The sequence below is a fragment of the Mustela erminea genome, chromosome 19 (genome assembly GCF_009829155.1).
Source record: "Mustela erminea isolate mMusErm1 chromosome 19, mMusErm1.Pri, whole genome shotgun sequence".
Classification (NCBI taxonomy): Eukaryota; Metazoa; Chordata; class Mammalia; order Carnivora; family Mustelidae; genus Mustela; species Mustela erminea.
In genome coordinates, this window is record NC_045632.1 from 56,088,707 (window position 1) to 56,109,793 (window position 21,087).

The 21,087-nt window shown below is 46.4% G+C and overlaps 1 protein-coding gene across 2 annotated transcripts in view; it reads left to right on the top strand.

Annotated features, from left to right (window-relative positions):
- Positions 1-21,087, top strand: part of CDH13 (cadherin 13) — a 1,398,954-nt gene that overhangs the window by 1,359,809 nt on the left and 18,058 nt on the right. For both annotated transcript variants that reach the window (XM_032325075.1, XM_032325076.1), the window contains one exon: positions 8,774-8,916. In XM_032325075.1, the coding sequence (XP_032180966.1) occupies positions 8,774-8,916 (143 nt within the window). The remainder of the gene's footprint in view (positions 1-8,773; positions 8,917-21,087) is intronic.

Genomic DNA, 21,087 nt, shown 5'->3' on the forward strand with positions numbered 1-21,087 from the left:
TGGGGCTTACGCTGAGCACCTGCTTTCCTTCTGGAAAACAGGGATCTTGCTACGTGCCGGGCAGATGGTGCCGACATGACCAGCCCCCAAGGAAAAGCCTGGGGCACGGGGGCCCCTAACAAGCATCCCTGGTGGACAGCACTTTACAACACGTTGCAGGGGAATTGAGTGTGTGCAGTGTGACCCCCCACGAGAAGGTTCTGGAAGCCGGCACCAGCTCCCCTCCTCTTTGCTCTGTGTGCCTGTCCCTTTGCTGGTCTTGCCCTGCATCTTCTCTTAGCCTTAAGTATGACATCGTGAGAACTGTAGGTCCTTCTAGTGAGTCCCTGAGCCTGGGACTCACTCATCTTTGGGACCCCCGGCGTACGTACTCACCTGAGTCCCTGCTGACATCACGTAGAAGGTCTGAGCCCACTGAAGGGACTTCGGGAGCAGCATTCACATGGGGGTTTGGCTCTAATGAGTGAGATGGTCTGGAAGTCCTCTTGAGAGAGAGGTCTGTCCATGGGCTAGATGGATGGACCTCTCGCGACCAAATTCCTTTAGGGTTCTGCATCATGCAGGATACGGGCCAAAGCGTATGAAAGAAGGCTTATACTTTCTTTCATTCATTCAACAACCAAATGCCCGCTCTGCGTGTGCTGACGCTCTTTTAGGTGCAAGACACAGAGGGCTGGGTAGGAGGGATGCATTCCCTGCCCCAAGGAGCTCACACTGGCAGCTGGGGAGCCAGCCAGGTGAGGAGACAGGCTTCGGATGGAACATTTCACAGCGGTCTCTCCGGGGACGCAGAGGCCTCGGTATCTGGGCTGAGGTCTCAGCCCAGATACCGAGACACACATGAGGACATCTAAGGCAGCCACGTTCCATGAGGCACATGGAAAACCTTGAGGCCAGAATGGATTTGGTGTTTTGAAGGAACCAAAGGAAGGCCGTGTGCCTACAGCTTTGGGAGCCCGAGGAAAGAATCGGGAAATGAGTGTGGGGAGTTAGGGCCTTGGAGCCATGGCCGGGAGTTGGGATTTTAGTCGATGCCCAGTGGGAAGCCACTGGGGGATCCTGAGCAAGGGACCCAGTTTATATAGGATATAAAACTGAAAATACTCTGGTTGCTGTTTGGAGAATGGAATGTAGTATGTAGAATGAAAGCAAGGAGTCAGGTGCAGTGCAGTGGTCCAAGCAAAAAACGATCCCACTGCCTTAGCTCCTACCTCCTGCAACAGAGCAGAGATCATGGACCCGCACAAAACCTCCCTCGGTCCACTGCAGGGGCAGGGAGTGGCCTCCTTAGGGATGACCGTGCATTGCTTATTGTTAAAGTGGGAGTCAGAATTTCTAGATGGAACCAACCAGGCCTCACCTCCGGGCCATCTGAAGATGGCAGCCTCCAAGAGAATGGGATGGTCAGAATTGGAATCTGGTAGAGCCCCGTGCAGGATGAGTTCCAGCTTCCGCCAGGGGACTCTGGGATCCCTGGGAGAAGGGGTTCCGGGGAAGGGCTGAGAGACGTCAAGAGCTCCTCCCCTTTTCCAGCTACGATGTTGCCATGGATGTCCACAGCCCCATGCTGGGCTAGGCAAGCTCTGTCCCCACCTTCCCTTGTCCACATCTGCTGATGGTGGCATCTCCACACCCCTGGAGGGTCCCTCCTGTTACTGAGTCTGCTTTCTTTGGACCTAGTGCCCTGGTTGCCCACCCCCCCACCCCGAGCTTTCCGCAAGCCCTGAACCATGATGGGATTCTCGGATTCACTGGCCTTTTAATCTGGTCTGTATGTATTGTCAGGAGACTTGAAATAGGCCCTTTGCTTTGCGTGGAGATCCAGAGCTACGTGAGCCATTTCAAAACAGTGTACTTCCTTCTGCTGGAAATTCAATTACTTTCTGCTTCTGTTTTTAAATAAAGTGGTTGATGTGCATCACCCAAGCAGGCGTCCCATCTAGCACACAGGGAGCCCGCTGAGCTGGAATTAAGCGGGGAGCTGAGGGTGCGCCTCCTGTTTCCTTTCTTCTCTGTGGCTTTACAGGTCCTCTGCCTCCTTCAGTAGAAATTCAAAATTCCTCTGTGTTCTTCCTTTTCTTGCTTTCCTCTTCCAGACTCTCATAGTCTTTTCCATTTTACTGACTCCTCTCTGAGAGCAAACTACAGTGCTTTAGCCAGACTCCAAGTTAGTGCTGGTCCCTGCTCACAGGGCACTTTCGTCCTGGGGTATCACTTCTGGTGGCTCCCTCCCCCTTCTGTTTATCGTCCAAGCTCAGTCCCAGGGTTCCCACTCTGCTTTTCCTCTCCACTGGTGTCTTCTGCCCCCTTAGAGATCCAGAAGTGTATAATCCTACATCTCAAGTTGATTTCCTGGGTGGTCAGAGTGTTCTGGTAGATATTTAGCTCACATTAGGGAACTGGTTGAAACAGGGTCTCCCGCTTCTCCTCCATCTTGCCCCTCCCCTCGCGAACTACAGTGCGGCTCATATGTTTGTCCAAAAAACACCAGCCCTCCTTACAATACGTGATAGCATCCAGGATATTTCTGATGGTTCCCAGACGAGTATTTGCTCTAGATCAGCGCTTCTCTGATTCTCGAGGATCTAACAATGCCCTAGGGATCTTGGACTGAGTCCCCCTGACACGAGTCCCAACCCAAGTCCCCCTCCTCCAGGTAATCCAAGCTCCCAGTCTATAAACAGATACCCCGACCTCTCCATATGCATTTTCCTATATGCTAACATGCCCAAGGGTCCAAAACATTGGAAAGGTACCCAGCTTCCTTGTTCTGAATGGATAAGGAGTCAGTAGAATTTGTTGAATGGTCTAGCTTTTGCAAACACTCTAACCTACCATCTGTATCAAATAGTAAATTTCCAAACGTATATATGGGTGGCCATAAATGTAATTATATATAAAATATTAGTCTCAGTAGATGGATAGATCTCTATTTAATTAATATATATGCCAGATATATAATTATATATTAGATATCTATACCCACATCTGTATCTGTCTTCCAGTCTCCCTATCTACCTAACTTGCCCATTTCTGGTGCTCTAATACAGCTTCGATCCTCTTGGCTAACCCTGCACTATTAGCAGTGTTTTACTTTGTAATATTTTTAAGTCTAATATAAAAGGAAGACCATGCTAAACCCAGGTGGTTTTGGTACCTGTGCTGAACAGCTACGGGTCCCCCATGTCACAGAAAGTGAACCCAAGAAATTATAGAAGGACCTTGTCAAACCTGGGCGTCTCTTCCTTCCGTCACTACCTGGGCCCCACGAGGGCTGAGGCTGGCAGCCCCTGGTTCTGGAAGTCCTTCTGGGTGGATACCTGGCCCTGGCCCCTGGCCTGGCGATCTCCTTCCGATTCTGCTGGGGCCCCGCGGACAGTAACCTGCTTCCCAGGAGAGGTATAGGGCCTGAGCATGGTTGGCAGAGCCCAGCCCCTCTTCCCGGCGCGGCCCGACCCTGCTAACCAGCCCACCCCATGTCTGCCGAGACCAATACCCAGAAGAGGCCGAATCCCGACAAGCCCTTGAGCAGCTCCTGTGAAGCCACATTACGGACTGAAATGAGTCCCGTTTTTAATTTGATTTTTCTTCCCCTGTAACAAGCAAAGTTCACATTACAGATAAATTGCCCGGAAATTCCAATTTAATAAGTCATGTGCATTTTTCAGGCCTAAAAGCACGGAAAACATCTTGCATGCTGGTATTTTTATATCAAAAGGTTTATTTTAAAGACAGCTTTGAAAATGTCAGGAATTTACATAGAGCATCTGGTGAACCGGTCAGAAGGGGATGATTTGACGAAAGGGCCCTTCACCCGGGAAGTGGAAAAGCGGTTTGGCTGGTGGTCCCCGGGTGCTCTCCCTCCCCTCTGGGGTAGTAGGCTCTGGCGTGGGGGAAAATCACGCCGACACTCAGGGCCTTGCCCCCAGCTCTTGGCTTGCATTGCTCAGGAGGGCTCAGGAATGGGACCGGGGAGGTGGGGGGGCTGTGCCTGTCCTTCTGTCTGTGGCTGGGATTCCAAGGAGAAGCCACAAGCTGGCATCATGGAGACCCAGGACACAGGCATGTGTCCCGAAGGTTTCCAATAGGAAGAAACACCCAACAAAGTAAAATAACTACTAGAGGGAAAAGGAATTAAAGCTCGTGAGAAAACACAAGTAAATAGCAACGGTGGTGGATACCTGATTTTTTTTTTTTATAATTTTTTCTTTTAGAGGGAGGGAGAGAGAGAGAGTGCATGTAAATGAGGGGAAGGGCAGAGGGAGAAGGGGAGAGAGACTCCTGAGCAGGCTCCATGCCCAGCACAGAGCCCAGCGTGGGGCTTGATCTCACAACCCTGAGATCATGACCTGAGCCAAAATCAAGAATCGATCGTTTAACCAACTGAGCCACCCAGGTGTCCCTACCTGGTTATTCTTTAAAGGAAGTAAAACAGTGAGCAGCTATTGTGTGAAACCCTAAGTCCTTGCTTTCTCTGGGAGGGTGATGTGGACAGGCCTAAGTGCACTGGGCACGGTTCTTAGTGACAGCCTCCGAGTTCATGTCTGAACTCTGCTCATGCAAGAGAAGCAGCAGAGAAGTTCATCATACCATGAAACTGTAACATCATGAGATCAAAACCACGACTAGGGAGAAACAGAGTATCGATTCTTTGCCAACATAAAAAGCTAGATAATTTCATTCGGTTTTTATTTATATTCTAAAGTCTGATTTGAGTAATCAGGGAATAAAATATGGTCCCTTTAAATTTTTCCTTGTTTCAAATACACGGAACCACCACGAATCACTCCGGATCAGCTCCAAACGTGTTACCTGGTAAGACAGGAAACAAAGATTGCCTTTCTTTGCACCTCCCATTTCTCTGATGACTGCAACCAACAGAGGAAGGTTGCCACTGAATGTTCTGGGTGTCGCCAGGGGCCAGGCGCTCTCCGTGGCCCGGAAGGACACAGAACAGCGAACACCTGGCCCTGAGCATAAGTAACAAAAAGCACCTCCTTCAGGCCCGGCGCCCACAGTCCTGCACACCCATGCACAATTCCATCTCCGCCACGGCGGCTGTGCTGCTCTGGGCAAGTTGCTAAGCCTCTCTGAATCTTGGTTATCTCACCTTTACAACAGGGACGATACCAACTTCATCTGGTTGTTCAGAACCACAGAAATGGACGTGGTGCCAACGGAAGAGTTTGGCGCAGGGCCTAGCACGGTCCACTCGAACCTCCTCCTGCCATCACGACTTCTAACCGGGGACTCTTACAGAGTAACCGGGAGGAGGCCTTTCAGCCCGGTCTTCGAAGACAGCAGTTTGCAGGGAAAGAAATAAATTCCTATGGAAATGATAGGTGTTTTTAAAGCGGTTCATTCTTATGAGTAATGCATTTCTTCTGTTTTTGAGAAACAAGGAAATGATCACTGAGGCAGCAAGGGAGTATGAGGAAAACTACCTTAGCCCCCCTCATTCCCCGAGCTCCCCATCACCACTGCACCTACAGGATGCTGTCTCCCCGGGGCTCTGCTGAGCTGGGGCTCCCAAAACATTCCAGGGGACAGTGCAGATCCCATCCTGGACCTGACCCCAGCGGAGCACATGTGACCTGCTCTGCTGGGAGCCACCCACCTCGCGCCGGGTCCCACCCGGCCCTCACAGCTCCCCATGAGCCCTGGGATTCTCCTGCCTCCCCAAGGAAACAGAAACAGACAAGTAGCCTGCCCAAGGTCACACAGTGAAAGTCCAAGGTTTTCACTCCAACGTCCATGCTTTTCCTCCCATGTGATGCTGACGACATCCAGGATCCTGTGTGGCCAGGGCAGAGAGGTTAAGAGCAGGCCCCTGACACCCAACAGCCAGGGTGCAAATCCTAACATCGCCACACACTCACCTCTGACCTTGGCAAAGTGCTTTGTCTGTCTGTGTTGGCTGGTTGGCTTATTTTTGCACTGGAACAATATTTTTTTTTCTTGGCAAAAACTCAAATGGCGCCCTTTTTAAAAACAAAACAGAAATTCTGTCCCAGACGTTTTTTGTGTGTGTGTTTTTTTAATATTCAAGCAGATTTTAAATGGTAGAAGTTCTATGAAAACTAAGAAATCTACAGCCTGGAGTTTCATAGGAAAAAAGTAAGACAATGAAAAGCTGAATGGCAGACAGCCTCTCTTCAGTTTCCCCATCTGTGAAATGGGAATGATCATATTATCCACCTCTCAAGGCTGATGTGAGGCCTGAAAGAGTAGACACAGCACACTCCCTGAAAAGGGCCTTCCCACGTAGTAAACACTTAGTCTACGGTTGGATGCTGCTGCTGATACTGTTGTTATGAAATGGGCACTGAAGGCTGTTCTAGGAAGACCAGACTCACCGCCTTGTGGGAAGCATTAGCAGGGCCCGCTCCCTGGCGTTGTTCAGCAGTCTAGGGTCTGGTTCACCTACTTTTGCAAAAGAAAAATTGGATTTGACGTGATTGACGCACGCAGAGGTGCTCGGTGTCTGTTCTGGTGACCTAAATTCACACTCCTGTGGACAGCGCCTCGGGTCTCCCCTACACGGGAAAAATCTAAACCAGGACCCTTGGAGTCATCTTCCTTCTATCCTCGGAGGTATCTGCTTTTCCAAAATTCAGCCAGTGTCTTCTGACCGCCCTCCAGTAATTCAGCTGGGAAGCAGCTCAGTGTAAGGGTTCAGAACAGCAGCTCTGGGCCCACATCCTGACTTTATGACCTTGAAGGCTCTATGGTTTGGTTTTCAGGAAATATTACACCTGCTGTGTTGGTTTCTTATTGGCACCATAACAAACTGTTGTAATGGAGTCCTACAAACCGGGTGAGGCCAGAAATGTATTTTTCCCCCATTCCGAAGGCCAAAAACCCAAAATCAGACTCACCAGGCCAAAATCGTGGTGGGCCACACTCCCTCTGGAGACTGTAGGGGAGACTCCTTTGCAATAGTCTAGTCTCTGCCTCTTCTCTTCTCTGTGTCTCAAATCTCTCTCTGCTTCCGTCTTATGAGGACACCTAAGGTTCTGTGTAGTGCAGGAATCCAAAAGCCCCTTTCCACCCCAAGATCCTCCCCTTAATTAGACCTGCAACATTTGTGCCATAAAGGGTAACATTCACAGGTCCCCAGGATTAGGATGTGGACATGATTTCCACTGTGAAGATTAGGGTGGCAGTTTGCCCCAAACTCTTGTTAGTTAAATCAGGTTTGAAATGTCCTTAGAACCAAAGCCAGCAGTATATGGCAGAAATGATGGACTTTGGGCATCTTTACCTGGCTGATAAGCCATCAGTTTTCATGTCCCCTCAAGGGTGTGTGTGTGTGTGTGTGTGTGTTGTGTGTGTGTGTGTGTATATTTGACAGAGAGAAACACAGCAAGAGAAGGAACACAAGCAGGGGGAGTGGGAGAGGGAGAAGCAGGCTTCCCGCTGAGCAGAGAGCCCAACACAGGGCTTGATCCTAGGACCCTCGGATCATGACCTGAGCTGAAGGCAGATGCTTAACAACTGAGCCACCCAGGCACCCCAAGGGCTATATTTCAAAGACTGGTGAAGAATGGCAGGAGAACACTGGCCAGCATCACTCTGGCTCAAGTACAGAAGTGATTAGGGCACCGGCCGTACGTCACTGGGACAGCCCCCCATTATCCCAGCCACTCAGTTCAAAGAATTCTGAGTCCTGTTCAGCTAGTCTCCTGATCAAATGAAAATGGGATTTTCATTTCTTACCTAGTGCACCTTTTGTTTGAACTTCTTAGAAGGAGCATGGATTACTTTTATGACAACCTCCAAAAATAGTAATGTTTTAAAGTTCTTTGACGGTTTCCCATTATCCAGAACCCCAAGCCCTTACAACAGTGGTTCAGGTTCTTTGAAATCTGTCTCTGTAAACTCCTATACCTTCAGTGTCCCCCCAGAGAAGCTGCGCCTCAAGCACAACCGCCCACATGCTGGCCCATCAGTATTCATTCGGCAGCTGTCTGTTGAGTGTTGTGTGTGTGCTAAGCAATGTTTTAGGAGCTGGGGTCATGACCACAAACAGATACCCTGGCTTTGGTGGGACTTACATTCCAGTGAAGCTCTCTGTTCCATGTGTTAACTTGTATTGCTCTCTCTTCCTGACCTGTCTTCTCATTCTCATTTTCCTCTGGTCTTGGTTCAGACACTGCATCTCCTGTGAGGTCCCCAGGGTGACTCTCCATCAGAGGGAATGGCCAGTTCCTCCAAGCATCCTTGCTTCCTGCCCGTGCGTTCACAGCACCTCTCCCTGGGATCTGTACATGGGGCACAGCCAGGGTATTGAAGAAATAGAGCTGGATTTGGATGGCTTTGCCTCGGCCTCTTTGAGAACTGGGCCAATACAAGCTCTCTCCACACAGGCTTGTCATGAGACAGGAAGGAGGCACATGCCCAAAATATTGAGCAGAGTTGGAGGTCAGCCTTACTTTCTGAATGAACAACTATAACTGCAATGATGTTTTGGATTTATGTAAAGAATTATGTGGCACTGGGGCACCTGGGTGGCTCAGTCGGTTAAGCATCTGATTTCAGCTCGGGTCATGATCTCAGGGTCCTGGGATGGAGCCCCGCATCAGGCTCTTTGCTCAGCAGGGAGCCTGCTCCTCCATCTTCTGTGCTTACCTACTCTCTCATTCTCTCTCTCTCAAATAAATCAAAAAAAGAATTATCTGGCACCCACATGAGAACTTGTTCCCAGTGAATATTTCTTGAATCTGTTCAGAGTGTCACCTGAATGTTGTTTGGGAATTATATTCTTTTTCAGGTATTCCATTTACAAGGACCCAGCGGGCTGGCTGAATATTAATCCCATCAATGGGACCGTTGACACCACAGCCGTGCTGGACCGTGAGTCGCCCTTTGTCCACAACAGCGTGTACACTGCCCTCTTCCTAGCCATCGACAGTGGTGAGTACTTTCTAAAATGCTACCGAGTGTATACTTTTCTGTTATAAATGCATCTTTACATTTTACGTTTCTTCTGGTAACACCCAGAGGTGTTCTTGGGAAGAATAGAATTGTGTAGAGGCAGGGAAGGCAAACATTTAAACATACAGTAAGTCAGTAATACCCCCAAAGCCTGGCATTCTCCGGTCTTTGTCCAATTAGAGGTCAGAGTGGGGAGCTCGCGGTCCTTCGTCTTAGGCAGGTGCCGCAGCTAGGGAGGCGCACTGATGCCTTTCATCTTGGCATCATGCCCGCATCTGTGGGACAGTTCTTTCTCTTAGGGCAAGTTGAAAGACAGTCCCAGAGGACATCACCGAACTTGACAGCTGAATTGTCCCACAGCTTTTATCCTGTTACCCCAGGCGACTGTGGAAAGACATCAGGTGCGCTCCGCTTGGAGCTTCCTAATCACAGAACAATGGCTTTTCATTCAAAAGCTACTAATGCAACACCCACAGACTGTTCTAGAGGCCGGGGTACAGCAGTGAACCAACAAGAACGGCTGTCCTTGTGCAGCTGACACTCCCATGGAGAAAGGAAGCAAATTGAGTAAAATACGTAATGTGCTTTTTGGGAAGAAGAGAAGCATACGATGTATGAAACCAGGAAGTGGATGAAAGATGGCGGACAGCAGGCAGCCGCAGCTGTAATGAGGCAGCCCTGGGGAGCCTCGCTGCCGCCGCGACATTTGCATAGAAACATGAAGGTGGTGGAGATGGGAGCCCTGAAGTTTCTAAGGGAAGGCCAAGGAGGCCATGAGGGCTGGACCAGAGAGAGTGGGCGAGACAGGCAGGGGGTAGGGATACAGATGGTGTGGAGTCACGTGGGTCCTACACCACCCCCTGCTTTTACTGTGGGTGAGACAGGACCGCCGGGGCCGAGGCCTCAGTAGGGTGCAGTATGACATTGTCACGCTGCCCTGTTGAGATCAGACATAGGGGACAAGGGCACAAGTATGGGGGACTGGTGACAACCTCGGTATGAGGGTAAACTGGGCTGATAACAGGGGAAAGGATGAGAAGTCATATCCTGGAGGTAGTCTACTTTAGACACAAAGCTAATAGGATCTGCCATGGGCTGAGATGGGGAGTCAGGGTTGGTCTCGGTGTTTGTTAAACAGAGATGTCCATTGTGTCAATCACACCAGAAGTTTTGCTCTCCCTCTTATTCCAAAAAGCCAGTTGCTTGTGGCTAAAGATTCAATTTGAGTCGCATATATGAAAGTGAATATTCACAGGGCCTTTGGTGTGTGCCCTCGTGATGCACAATAACAGGTAAACTAAGACTTCTCAGACCCCATCTCCATATGCTGGGGACTCACATGCAAACCACATACTAGACCAGTGTCTGACAAACACACAAGCAAGATGGCAGGCAATAGGCAGAGAAGGCTTCACAACGAAGTCAACCTTTGAGTTTGGCCTGGAAGGGCAGGTAGGATTTGGGTAAGTGTCAGGGGAGGATGCAGAGGGGCCTGAGAACACAGAGCAGAGGAATCAAAACTGGAAGGGAGTGTGGTATGGGAGGTAAGAGAGGGAGAGAGAAGAGCCGCATCCACTCTGTGTAGACAAGTGGAAATCTATTTGGATGTACATTGAAAAGTCCTGTCTTCCAAGCATCACAACATCCAGACAAGTCTTGCTGGAGCCGGCAGCCAAAAGATCGCCTTAGTTTTCGAGGAAGAAATTGCATGATGAAATAGCCCACAGACATTCATCCACACGCACTGTGCTTGGTCCCGGAGTCTCGGAGTTGAATAATTCATGGTTCCTGTGCTCCATGTGCTAATGAGTGATTTGGGGAGTTAGGCCAGTAAGCGCAAGACTATAGAGCAATGTTATCCCTATTCTGAAAGACCTAAGCCCAGAGGAGCCCCTGGTCCTCCCTTGGGGGTGGCCACAGGGAGCTTATTGGTTACGGGGATAAGGATAAGTTGAGAAAAGGTAATGCACTTTTGTCATTCCATCCCCATTTCTTTTTTATCTTAATGCCAGTACAGCTAACCTACAGAATAACATTAGCTCCACGCGTCCAATATAGTGATTCCACACTTCCATGCATCACCCAGTGCTCATCACAGCAAGTAGTCTTCTTAATCCCCAGCACCCTTTTCACCCAGGCCCCCACCTCCCCTCTGGTTACCATCAGTTTGTTCTCCATAGTTAAGGGTCTGTTTCTTGGTTTGTCTCTCTCTTTTTTTCCCTTTTGCTCATTTGCTTTGTTTCTTAAATTCCACATAGGAGTGAGATCATACGGTATTTGTCTTTCTCTGACTGATCTCGCTTAGTGTTATAGTCTCTAGATCCATACATGTCAGTGCAAATGGCAAGATTTCATTCTTTCTGTTGGCTCACTAGTGTTCCAGTGTGTATACAGACCACGTCTTCTTTATCCAGTCATCAATCAGTGAACCTCTGGGCGGCTTCTTTATCTTGGCTATTGTAAATAATGCTGCTATAAACATAGGGGTGCATGTAGCCCTTTGAATTAGTGTTTTTGTATTTTTGAGGGGTACCACCAACAGTGCATGAGAGCTCCTTTCTCTCCACATCCTCACCAACACCTGTTGTTTCTTGTGTCTTTGATTTTAGCCATTCTGACAGGTGTGAGCATCTCATTGTGATTTTGATGATGATTTGTGATGTTGAGCATCTTTTCATGTGTCTGTTGGCCATCAATATACCTTCTTTGGGGAAAAAAAATGCCTATTCATGTCTTCTACCCATTTTTAATTGGATTATTTGGTTTTTGGATGTGGAGTTGTATTGGTTCTTTATATATTTTGGATACTAACCCTTTATTGGATATGTCATTTGCCAATATCTTCTCTCAGTCAGTAGGTTGCCTTTTAGTTTTGTTAATGAGAAAAGGCAAGGCATTCTAAAAGAGAAGCCTGGAAGAATATGGATAGGTAGCACACTGAGAAGGCTTGCATGGTAGGCTCCACATGTACGAAGCTAAGAACAGAGAGTTGGCCGAGCACCTACTGCTCTAAGGTTGGTACTAGGCCTTGTGTTGAATGCCTGGCTGCTCTCACAGTGCCTGATTTAGAGCAGGCATTCAACAGATCTGCAGAATAGATCCCAAACTAGGTCATGAAATGCTCCATATGCTATGCCAAAGGGTTTGATCTGATTACAATTAATCCTTGGGCTTTAGAAAGATAACCCCCAGTGTAGAAAATGCACAATGATGACGTGGGAGGCAGGGAGGCATTCTAATGCTGGGGCAGAAATCAGGGTAAGGGAAGCATGAAGCAGTGAAGTGACTTCAGATGGAGCGAGTCTAGAGTCAGGAAGTACACTGAAAGCCATAGCTGGTGTCTTAGTTGCAAGGGTTAAGTTGTGCCTGGTGGCAATAGAAATGGACCAGAGAGGATGGGTCTAGAAAACATCTGGAAGGAAGAAGCAAGACTTTGAAAAACGTACGTGCTCAACATAAAGTATAAAAAGGTGATATTCAGTTTTCTAGTCCAGAAACCAGGGATGATTATTCCATTGATAGAAGTGGAATGGGTTTCAAAGGATCGTTCCAATGTTGTCTTTATGGGGTGCATGTTGAGATGATGTCCCATGAGACTCCAGTAGAGGGAAAGAGGTTTTTCTTAGAGAGTTGCCCACGCAAAAGAGATGGGAGCCATCAGAACAGTTCCTTTTGTAGAAGGAACGGGTCTAGACAGGAGGGCTAAGGTCATAAACGGGGGGTGACAATAAGTCAAGAATGTTTAAAATGCTGTTTGAATTTAAAAGTGCCCATTTTTAGTATCAATTAAAGCAATCATTTCAGAGTTCTGAAAAGTCCCTGTACTTGTAGAGAAAATACTCAGCTAAGAACAGCATGAAGAAAGGTGGAAATACAGCAAATACAGTTGTCATTGCCTTGAGATATTTTATGCAATTATTCATCAAAAACAAACAAACCTGGAAGTGAAGTACACTTTAATTTTTGCGGCAACAAGAGCCTTCTCTCCAGGTATCACTAGGCAATCTGCTTATAGACTCTGAGGCTCAGTTTCCACTTGTACAAAATGAGGAAGATAATTCCTACTTAGAAAGTTGTTGTGAGAAATGAGAAAGACAAGTGCCATCCCCTCTACACTCACCATCGAAGGCCATATTAAATGTTCAATAAATGTTAATCTCACCCCAGTGGGGGTTATAGAAAGGAAAGAATAGAGCCAAGAATGGTCCGAAGAAAAATATAGTGTGAAATCTCCTTTTTGTCTAACTCTTTTAACACTAATACCAAACAACCAAATTCAAAATCTGGTGTCACAGATGTTTCCAAAAGGACGAAATGTCCCTGAAGAGGTAAGGATAAATAGAAAACAGGTTGGCATTAATATACACAACCATCATTAGAGATGATAATCTTGAACAAGGCCCAAAAGACTTAGAGTAAAAAGAGCATAAATTTTAAAAGACCTCATGAATCAAAGGAACTTTTGTTTGAAGCCTTTTTGTCTCACTGAAAACTCCTCTCTAGGTATTATGTTGAACCAGGAAAAACCAACACGTACCTATTAGATCAAAGTTAATAGTGTAACTGATGTCTCAATTTTAGACAAAGGAAGCATTTGATTTTATTTAATTTATAGAAATTCAGTGTATTTGATGGAATGAAAGAATACAGATTTTTTTTTTGTCATATCACACTAGGAAAGCTAAAGCAAAATAAAAGGATTTTCTCCAAACAAAAAGTCACTTAGGAATTTATATCAAAACATGCTGATAAAAGATATGTGTGTAGGATCTTCCAAATAGGAAGTAGTAGATTACTGTCCCGCTGCAAAAACTAGGAAAATCAGGGTAGATGACAAAAGTCTTTAATTTTAAAGGTATCAGAGAGTTGCAGAAGTCAGGAAGCCTCGATCAATGAAAATATCAACAAGGAAAGAAGCATCCTAAAAAAAAAAAAAGTATAAGACAGCTAGCCATTTCTTCTCTCTGGGGGCCTTTTCTGATTTGAGGGGGAGAGTCAGGCTTGACCCAGGCAGAGAGCCCAAAATGAAGGGAAATAAACCAGCAATCGTTTTAACAGTCATGTGGAGCTTGTGTGCTAAAGTGAAAACCTGAGGGCCCTTAAACACATGGCTGCTTTCCCCCCTCCCATGGACAAATACCCTTTAAAGGACAGAGTGAAATCTCCTGGGGTCTCACGGAAACAAGGACCTACCAGAGGAAGCCAACCCATGTTAAATGTACAAACCATTCTCTCTTTAAGACATTTGCCAGATTTCAAAGGTACAAAGTGGTGGAAGATGGGATGGCTGGTGCTGTAGTCTGAATGTGTCCCTCCCCAAAATTCACGTGTTGAAACCTAATCCCTAATGTGATGGCATTTTGAGGTAGGGCCTTTGGGGGATGCTTATGTCATGCAGATAGAAGCCTTTGTAAGTAGGATGAATGCTCTTATAAAAGAGACCCTAAAGAGTGCCTCTGCCCCTCCTGCCATATGAGGACACAGCAAGAAGACTCTGTGTTGAAAATCACAAATCACTGCTAAGAGAAGTTTTAATCCTATTAAATAGAGAGATATACCACGTTCGTGGATTGGCAGTCTCAATGCTACTGAAATGTGAATTCTCTCCCAACTGACGTAAATGTTTTAACATGATACCGAGCAGAATCCCAGGTCTCTGTTTTGAGGTGAAGGAGAGGAAGTGGATTGTAAAATTCATACAGAAATCTAAGGCACTAACAATAGCCAAGGCAATCTTGAAGAATACATTGGAAGACTTACACCATGATATATTCTGACCTATGAGAAAGAAAAAAAAAAAAACGGTAAATAAAAATTATGTGATGTTTGCACAAAGACAGGAAAAAACTGATCAGTGAAGTAGATTAGAGAGTTTAGAAGCCGATAACCTGCACACACGTCCATTTGTCACTAGGACATGGTGGCTTCAAACAAGAAAGCACGGTCTCTGCAATAAAAGTACTGGGTTAATTGAATATGCATATGAAAAAATCTATCCTGCCCCTTCTCTTAGACCATAAACAATATACAATACTCAACTCTAAATATATTATGAGCCAAAAAGTAAAATAATATCTCTTGTAGAGAAAAACATATGACAACATAATTGGTATCCTTGACAGAGTTGAAAGATTTTGCAACCAAGACACAAACGTATTCACCACAAAAAGGGGTAAAAAATGGCAGATTATGTTAGAATTAAAAACTTCAGTTCAAAGGTATCATTAAAAAAGCAATAAAGGTAACCCACAAAGTAGAAGGTATTTATAATACAAAGAAATCCTACCATCTGTAAGCAAAAGATACAACCCAAAGCAACACAGGGAAGGAACTGGAACAGGCACTTCTACAAATGCCAGCAACACAGAAGAGATGCACAACTTCATTAATCAAAGAAATAAAAAGTAATTTGTGTAGCTATAAATTAAAATGCAAATTAATCCAGAAAATACAATGACATCCAGAAGCACAGTGACATACCCACAAAATAGTTGATCTGGCCGATGAAACACATCAAGAGTTGGCAAGGATATAAAATAATTGGAAGTCTCCTGTCCAGCTGGTAGAGGGGTAAGTTGGTAACACCACTTTGGAAACCGGAAGTATCAACTAAGGCTTAAACTTTGTCCACCCTATGATCCAGGAATTACACAGCTATTTATCCAACGGAATTGTGGCTGTGCATTCACCAAAACACGTGTTCCAGAATGTGAATAACAACAGTATTCATCGTAGCCCCCAAACTGGAAGATATTCAGGTGCCCTCTAAGAGTGGAATAGGTCGATTGTGGAACGTTCACACAATTGAATCTGTACGACATGGAGAATGAATGATCTGCAACTCTTCACAGCAACACAGATGAATCTCAGAAACGTAGCACTGAACCACAAAAGGCCGGTCCGAAGACCACATCCTGAACGATTCCATCTATAAAAAGCTGAAACACAAGCAAAGGTCATCACCCCCGCTAGCTTGTCCGGTGGATGTGTTTCTTGATCCTCTCGTATTGGACGACGCGGGTGGGTTCAGATTGTAAAAACTCTTCAAGCTGTATATTTTAGAAACATAAGTGTTTCTCTATTCCAATAAAAACTAAGCAAAACACACACACACACACACACACACAACTGCTCAGAGAGTGTGTACTGGGCCCACTGTCCCTTCCCCAGGAGGGCTGTAACCTTTCATGCATTCCCCAAGTACCTGCGTGCCCTCGAGTCAGACTCTTGACACCCTCCGGCTCTGTGGAAGGACAGTCTCCGCTGCTGATGGGCTGATACTGCCAGGACAGGCGAGAGGCAGGTTGTCTGCAGAGGGAACAAAGCAAAGCTCGCATTCTCAGGTCGCCCACGATACTTTGCAAAAGGCAGAAGACCTGCCATCTTCTTTTCCTACACACCACTCTGCATATCCAGTTAAGAACAATGACCAGGCAACACCAACAGAGAGTTTTCTTTCAGGTACCTCTTAGAGATTGGAGACTGTGGGATCAGGATGAAGGAATACAAAATGACAGAATCAGGGCTGGAAATCTGTTCTGGGGTTAACAGAAAGAAAAAAAAAAATCTTTGGACCTATTTGCTTGGGTCACCAAGCAAATGCCTGGGCTTAGATAATTTGGGGAGGAAAGGCCCTTTGGTCCGTTCCTACGAAGATCGGCTAGGTTGTAACCTACAGAACAGGCGAGGGTATACCAGGTACTTTTCATAAACTGTTAACAATTTTAATGAGTTACAAATCTCCTAATGGTGCGGTCCCATTATAACTGAAATGCTTCTGTTTTGCTAAAACCAGAACTAGCTGTAGTTCAATGATTGGAAAAATAAAGCATTTAATCCTACAGACTAATAAGGTATGACCTTTTGTGTTGGCAAGCATTTTATCTTTGGAGATGAATATCATCATTTACCTTATGTGGTCCAGATTTTCTGAAAAGGTTAAGATAGTGCCTTTCAGAGCACAGGAACTCTTCTGTTAAAGACTTCAGTGAACACAGAATTGCTAGACTTTCTTTAAAAGGCGGGTGGGGTGGGTAATAATAACTATTAAGGAAAATACCAAGAGGGAGAGAGAACATTCGAGAATGTAGTAAGATGGGATCCCTTTGGGGATGTGCTGACAATGGGGCAAACAGCAGCAATTAACACTGGGCCAATCCCTGTGTGATTATCGCTCTTGCTCAGGTAATCACCAGAAAGGTCAAATGTTAGTCTCACTGTCTTATGTGGGCTGAAAACTAAGAGTTCTGGAATCCCACAGGCCATGGTCATGGGCAGGAAAGGCAGGGCCAGCTGCTGATACCGGGCTTACCGTCTTTTGCTCAGAATTCCATTAGGCTGGCCCTCCTGCCTTCTTCTTCCCCATAACCTCATCTTTCTCCCCCTCCTTCTGTTCTCAAATTGTACATGCCTCAGCGTTCCATGACTGTTATCGATGGCCCTCATGGCCTCAGAGAAGATCTAAGTCATGACTCTAAACAGTAAAGACAAATACTTTCTTCAGGGGAGCCCAAGTGCCCTTGCTCCCAACACCCATGCTTTGCAGAGAGTTTAAAGGAAAAAGGTAGCAGTGGGGAGGTGGGGGAGCAGGGATCCATTCTAGTTCTTCCTGGAGCTCAGTGGGTGTGAGAGAGTTGGAGGCAGGAAGCCCAGACTATCTTCAGCGTCCCTATTAAGTCTTGCTATGATTATGGAAGTGGCCCTTCCCCTATCTATTTTCATTTTGAAGAATAAGGGAAAGGATAGCATAAAAACAAACCAAATTATCACTAAATTCGGCAGCATGTTCTCATGACTTAGCAACTCGTCTGAAGTATATTGGAGTCTGCCAGTGAAAAATGTGAGGTGGGTTCCCAAGAAGACACAGATATAGAATCAGGCAGAACAGCTGTAAGATTAAAATGGAAGGCAGTGAGATGATGATTTTTCATCGGCTAAGATACATCGTGTCCCAACCTGCCTCTTCCCTCAGTCCCCTATGTCGTAGATGTTCTGATCATGCCGGTTGACTCAAAATGGAAATACCGTGCAGAGTACGTTGAGATTGGTTAAAAGTGGGGAGGGGGATGTTGTGCAGCCCCATTGTGAGATGCCTACCAAAAACCAAGAGCCCCAAACTGGGGATGGAGGGGACCCGAACTTCCAACAGATGCCCAGATCCGTGGTTTTTCTCTCTTTAGGGACCCACCAAGTTCTAGATTGCGTGGGGGATGCAGTAAGATCGTTTCGATTAATTCTACTTAAAATACGCTAGTTGGGATAAAATCAAGCCATTAGTTATGATGGCAACACAATTAAGCCAGTTTAACACCCCTTATCTCAGCTGTTATAGTAATTGAGGAAGAAAAATAAATTAAAGACCCAGCCATCATTCCTCGTTACTTCAAGTACCAGTAAAATATCAATCACGTCGAAAACACCCGCTTCAATTTTGCCACTGACAAAATGGCCCAATAAAAAACTCTTGAGATCGTGTAATAGAGAGACGGCGCCCAGAGTCATCTGTTGCAGCACGTGCAGTCTGCTCTCTCTGGACATGAGCCAGCTCCCCATCCTCCCTGGACCACCACAGGTGCGAGACTTAGGCACTGTCTGCCTCAGTTTCCCTCCCTGCCCGGTTGTGGTAAGGACTGGGAATCGTGAATGCAAAGTTCCCAGCATCTTGTTAACACCTAACAAAGAGTTAAGCCAGCTGACTTGAACTGAGTTATGGACTGATTTCCTAAACGTATCAGCCCCCTGATGCTCATTCACCACCCACCCCGATCCCGCTCTGCGGTGCGTGCGGGTTCCTGAGTCCAGCCCTCCTGCCCCTGCTGCCGCGTCCCCACAGCACCGGTGCCCAGTCCCCCCCTTCTGTGCCTGCAACAAATTTCCTCTTTGATCAAAGCCAATCTCCTGCTTTAAAGTCTTTGACTGTCTTCCCACAAAATAGCCGTATGATTTCCTCCTCCCAGAACAAGTTCTCGCTCTCCAAAAGTACTCTCATTTCCTGCACACGCAGATGCCGTCTCCTCACAAAGCCTTCTGATCTACCACCAGGCAGTACGTCATTCAGGCCACAAACTCCCACGACCCTTTAGCCTCACGTCTCCCCACACTGGACCGTCCTGCATCGGTGTATGTGTATCTGTTCCTGCCTGGGGGCCGCTGACTTCTGCGCAGGGGCAGCCAGGCACAGGGCAGAGTCCTAGGAAGTGATTGCTGATTGCGTGAATGAAATGAGACCAGCCTGTCTAACCATGACCTCCAAATCAACTCTTCTCCGTTCTTTTTTTATTTTTCTCCTCTTCTCTAAAGTCAGTAATGCAGAAACACAGCAAAAAACCAAAATGTTGAATTTTTTTAAAAAAACAGCTCAGACTTCAGATTACGGTCTCCTCTGAAAAGATGTTCAATTTCGAGCTAACGTGAATAATTGCCTCGGTTCTACATTTAGAATTACGCGTGGAAACCTGGCATGATATTTTGCGAATCTACTTTCTGGCCAGGTTCTAGATTGGTTTACTATTGAATTTTTTTAAATGTCCAGTGAAATTGGCAAGCTCTCCAATAACAAAGCAATTTTCTAAATGCTTATGAATGTAAAAGCAACAAGATTCTTGTTGTCGAAAGCAAAAAGCCAAAGCAAAGAGGACATGGGCAGAACGTAACAATACAAAGGATCATCTCATCTAGAAGAACCCTGGTTCGCTCCTACTTGTGAGCAACAGTACAGGTTACTGTAGAAGCCTGTTCATAGGAATTAAAAGAGGTGGTAATTCTTGGCTCACAGCAGCTTAGTGGAGGGAGTTTGCAGAGTTATCTGTAGGGAGTTGCCCCTACAGATAAGCCTCAGAAACTAGCCAGGGCACCCGCATTCTCTCGGGAACCTACACCTAAACTCATATTAAATCAACCCATCCTTCTGATTCTCCTCCCAAAATGGAGTCCTCAAGCTTCCTTGAGACATCAGCTGAGGTCTCTCTCCTTGTCGCGGGTGTGGGCTCCCTACCCTGAGCCCCAGTTCCACAGACCCCAACCTACACATCCTTTTTTTCTCCCCTAGGTGGGACAAGGGGGGGCTGGAATACAGACAGGGTCACTGCTCCCCTCAGAACAGAAGCAATATGGAGATTGAAGCCCATGGAAGTAAGAATATATAGGACTCATGTTCAGAAAGAACAATTCATCATTAGCTTTTTCAAGTCAACCTAAATGAATTCAAAAACCCACAGATGGCCTGTTACATACCAGGCCAGAGAACAGTCCTGATGCTCAGAGCTCACGGGGCTCAGGAATGAGCTTCCTGCTTCCCAGCCCCGTCTCTCTTTTCCTGCATTTTCTTCTTCACGTAGGCAAACACACTTTCCTATTCCCCATATAAAACCACTTGCACTCATGCCTCCCAAAGTAGGACCCATACCGCATGCCTCTACACCCAGCTCAGGGAAGTGAGACCAAGTGGGACCAGTGATTAGAAAAATCTCCTGCGTCCCTGTACTTCACCGAGGCAGCTCGGGAAGGTCATGCTCAGATCCTAGTGTTCTGTGGGTACGAAGCCAGCCTGTCCAGCAGTGCCGAGGCCAGCGACCCTATTCCTCGGAGGGGACTCTCTTGAGTACATGCATCTGGAGGACGTCAGCACGGGAAGACATGGTCCCTTCCACACAGATGTTCACAGCAGCCTTTTTCCTACCTATCAGACAAGAAGGTAGAAAGCGCCCACGGGCCCATCCAAATATGGTCTGGCCCTGGAAGGCAGAATCACTCAGCCATAAAAAGGAAGGAAGTGATTCACGCAACAGCGTGACTGAACCCCAGAAACGTGATGCCAAGTGAAAGAAGCCAGACACAAGAGGCCACGTACTCTATGATTCCATTGATAGAAGCTTCCAGAAAACACAAATCTGTAGAGACAGAAAGTCCATCAGTGGTTGCCTAGAGCTGGACGTAGGTATGGCGAGTTCCTACAAATGGGCCCCCGGTTTCTTTTCTGGGGCGATGGAAGAAAGGTTCTAAAATTAGGTGGTAGTGATGAGCACAGCCCTGTAAATTCACCAAACGTCAATTTATTGTAAAAAAAAAAAAAAAAAAAAAAAAACAAATAAAAGGGTGAGAGAAAAGAAAGTTGCATCAGGGAAATATTTTTAAATCCCTGTATAACTTTTG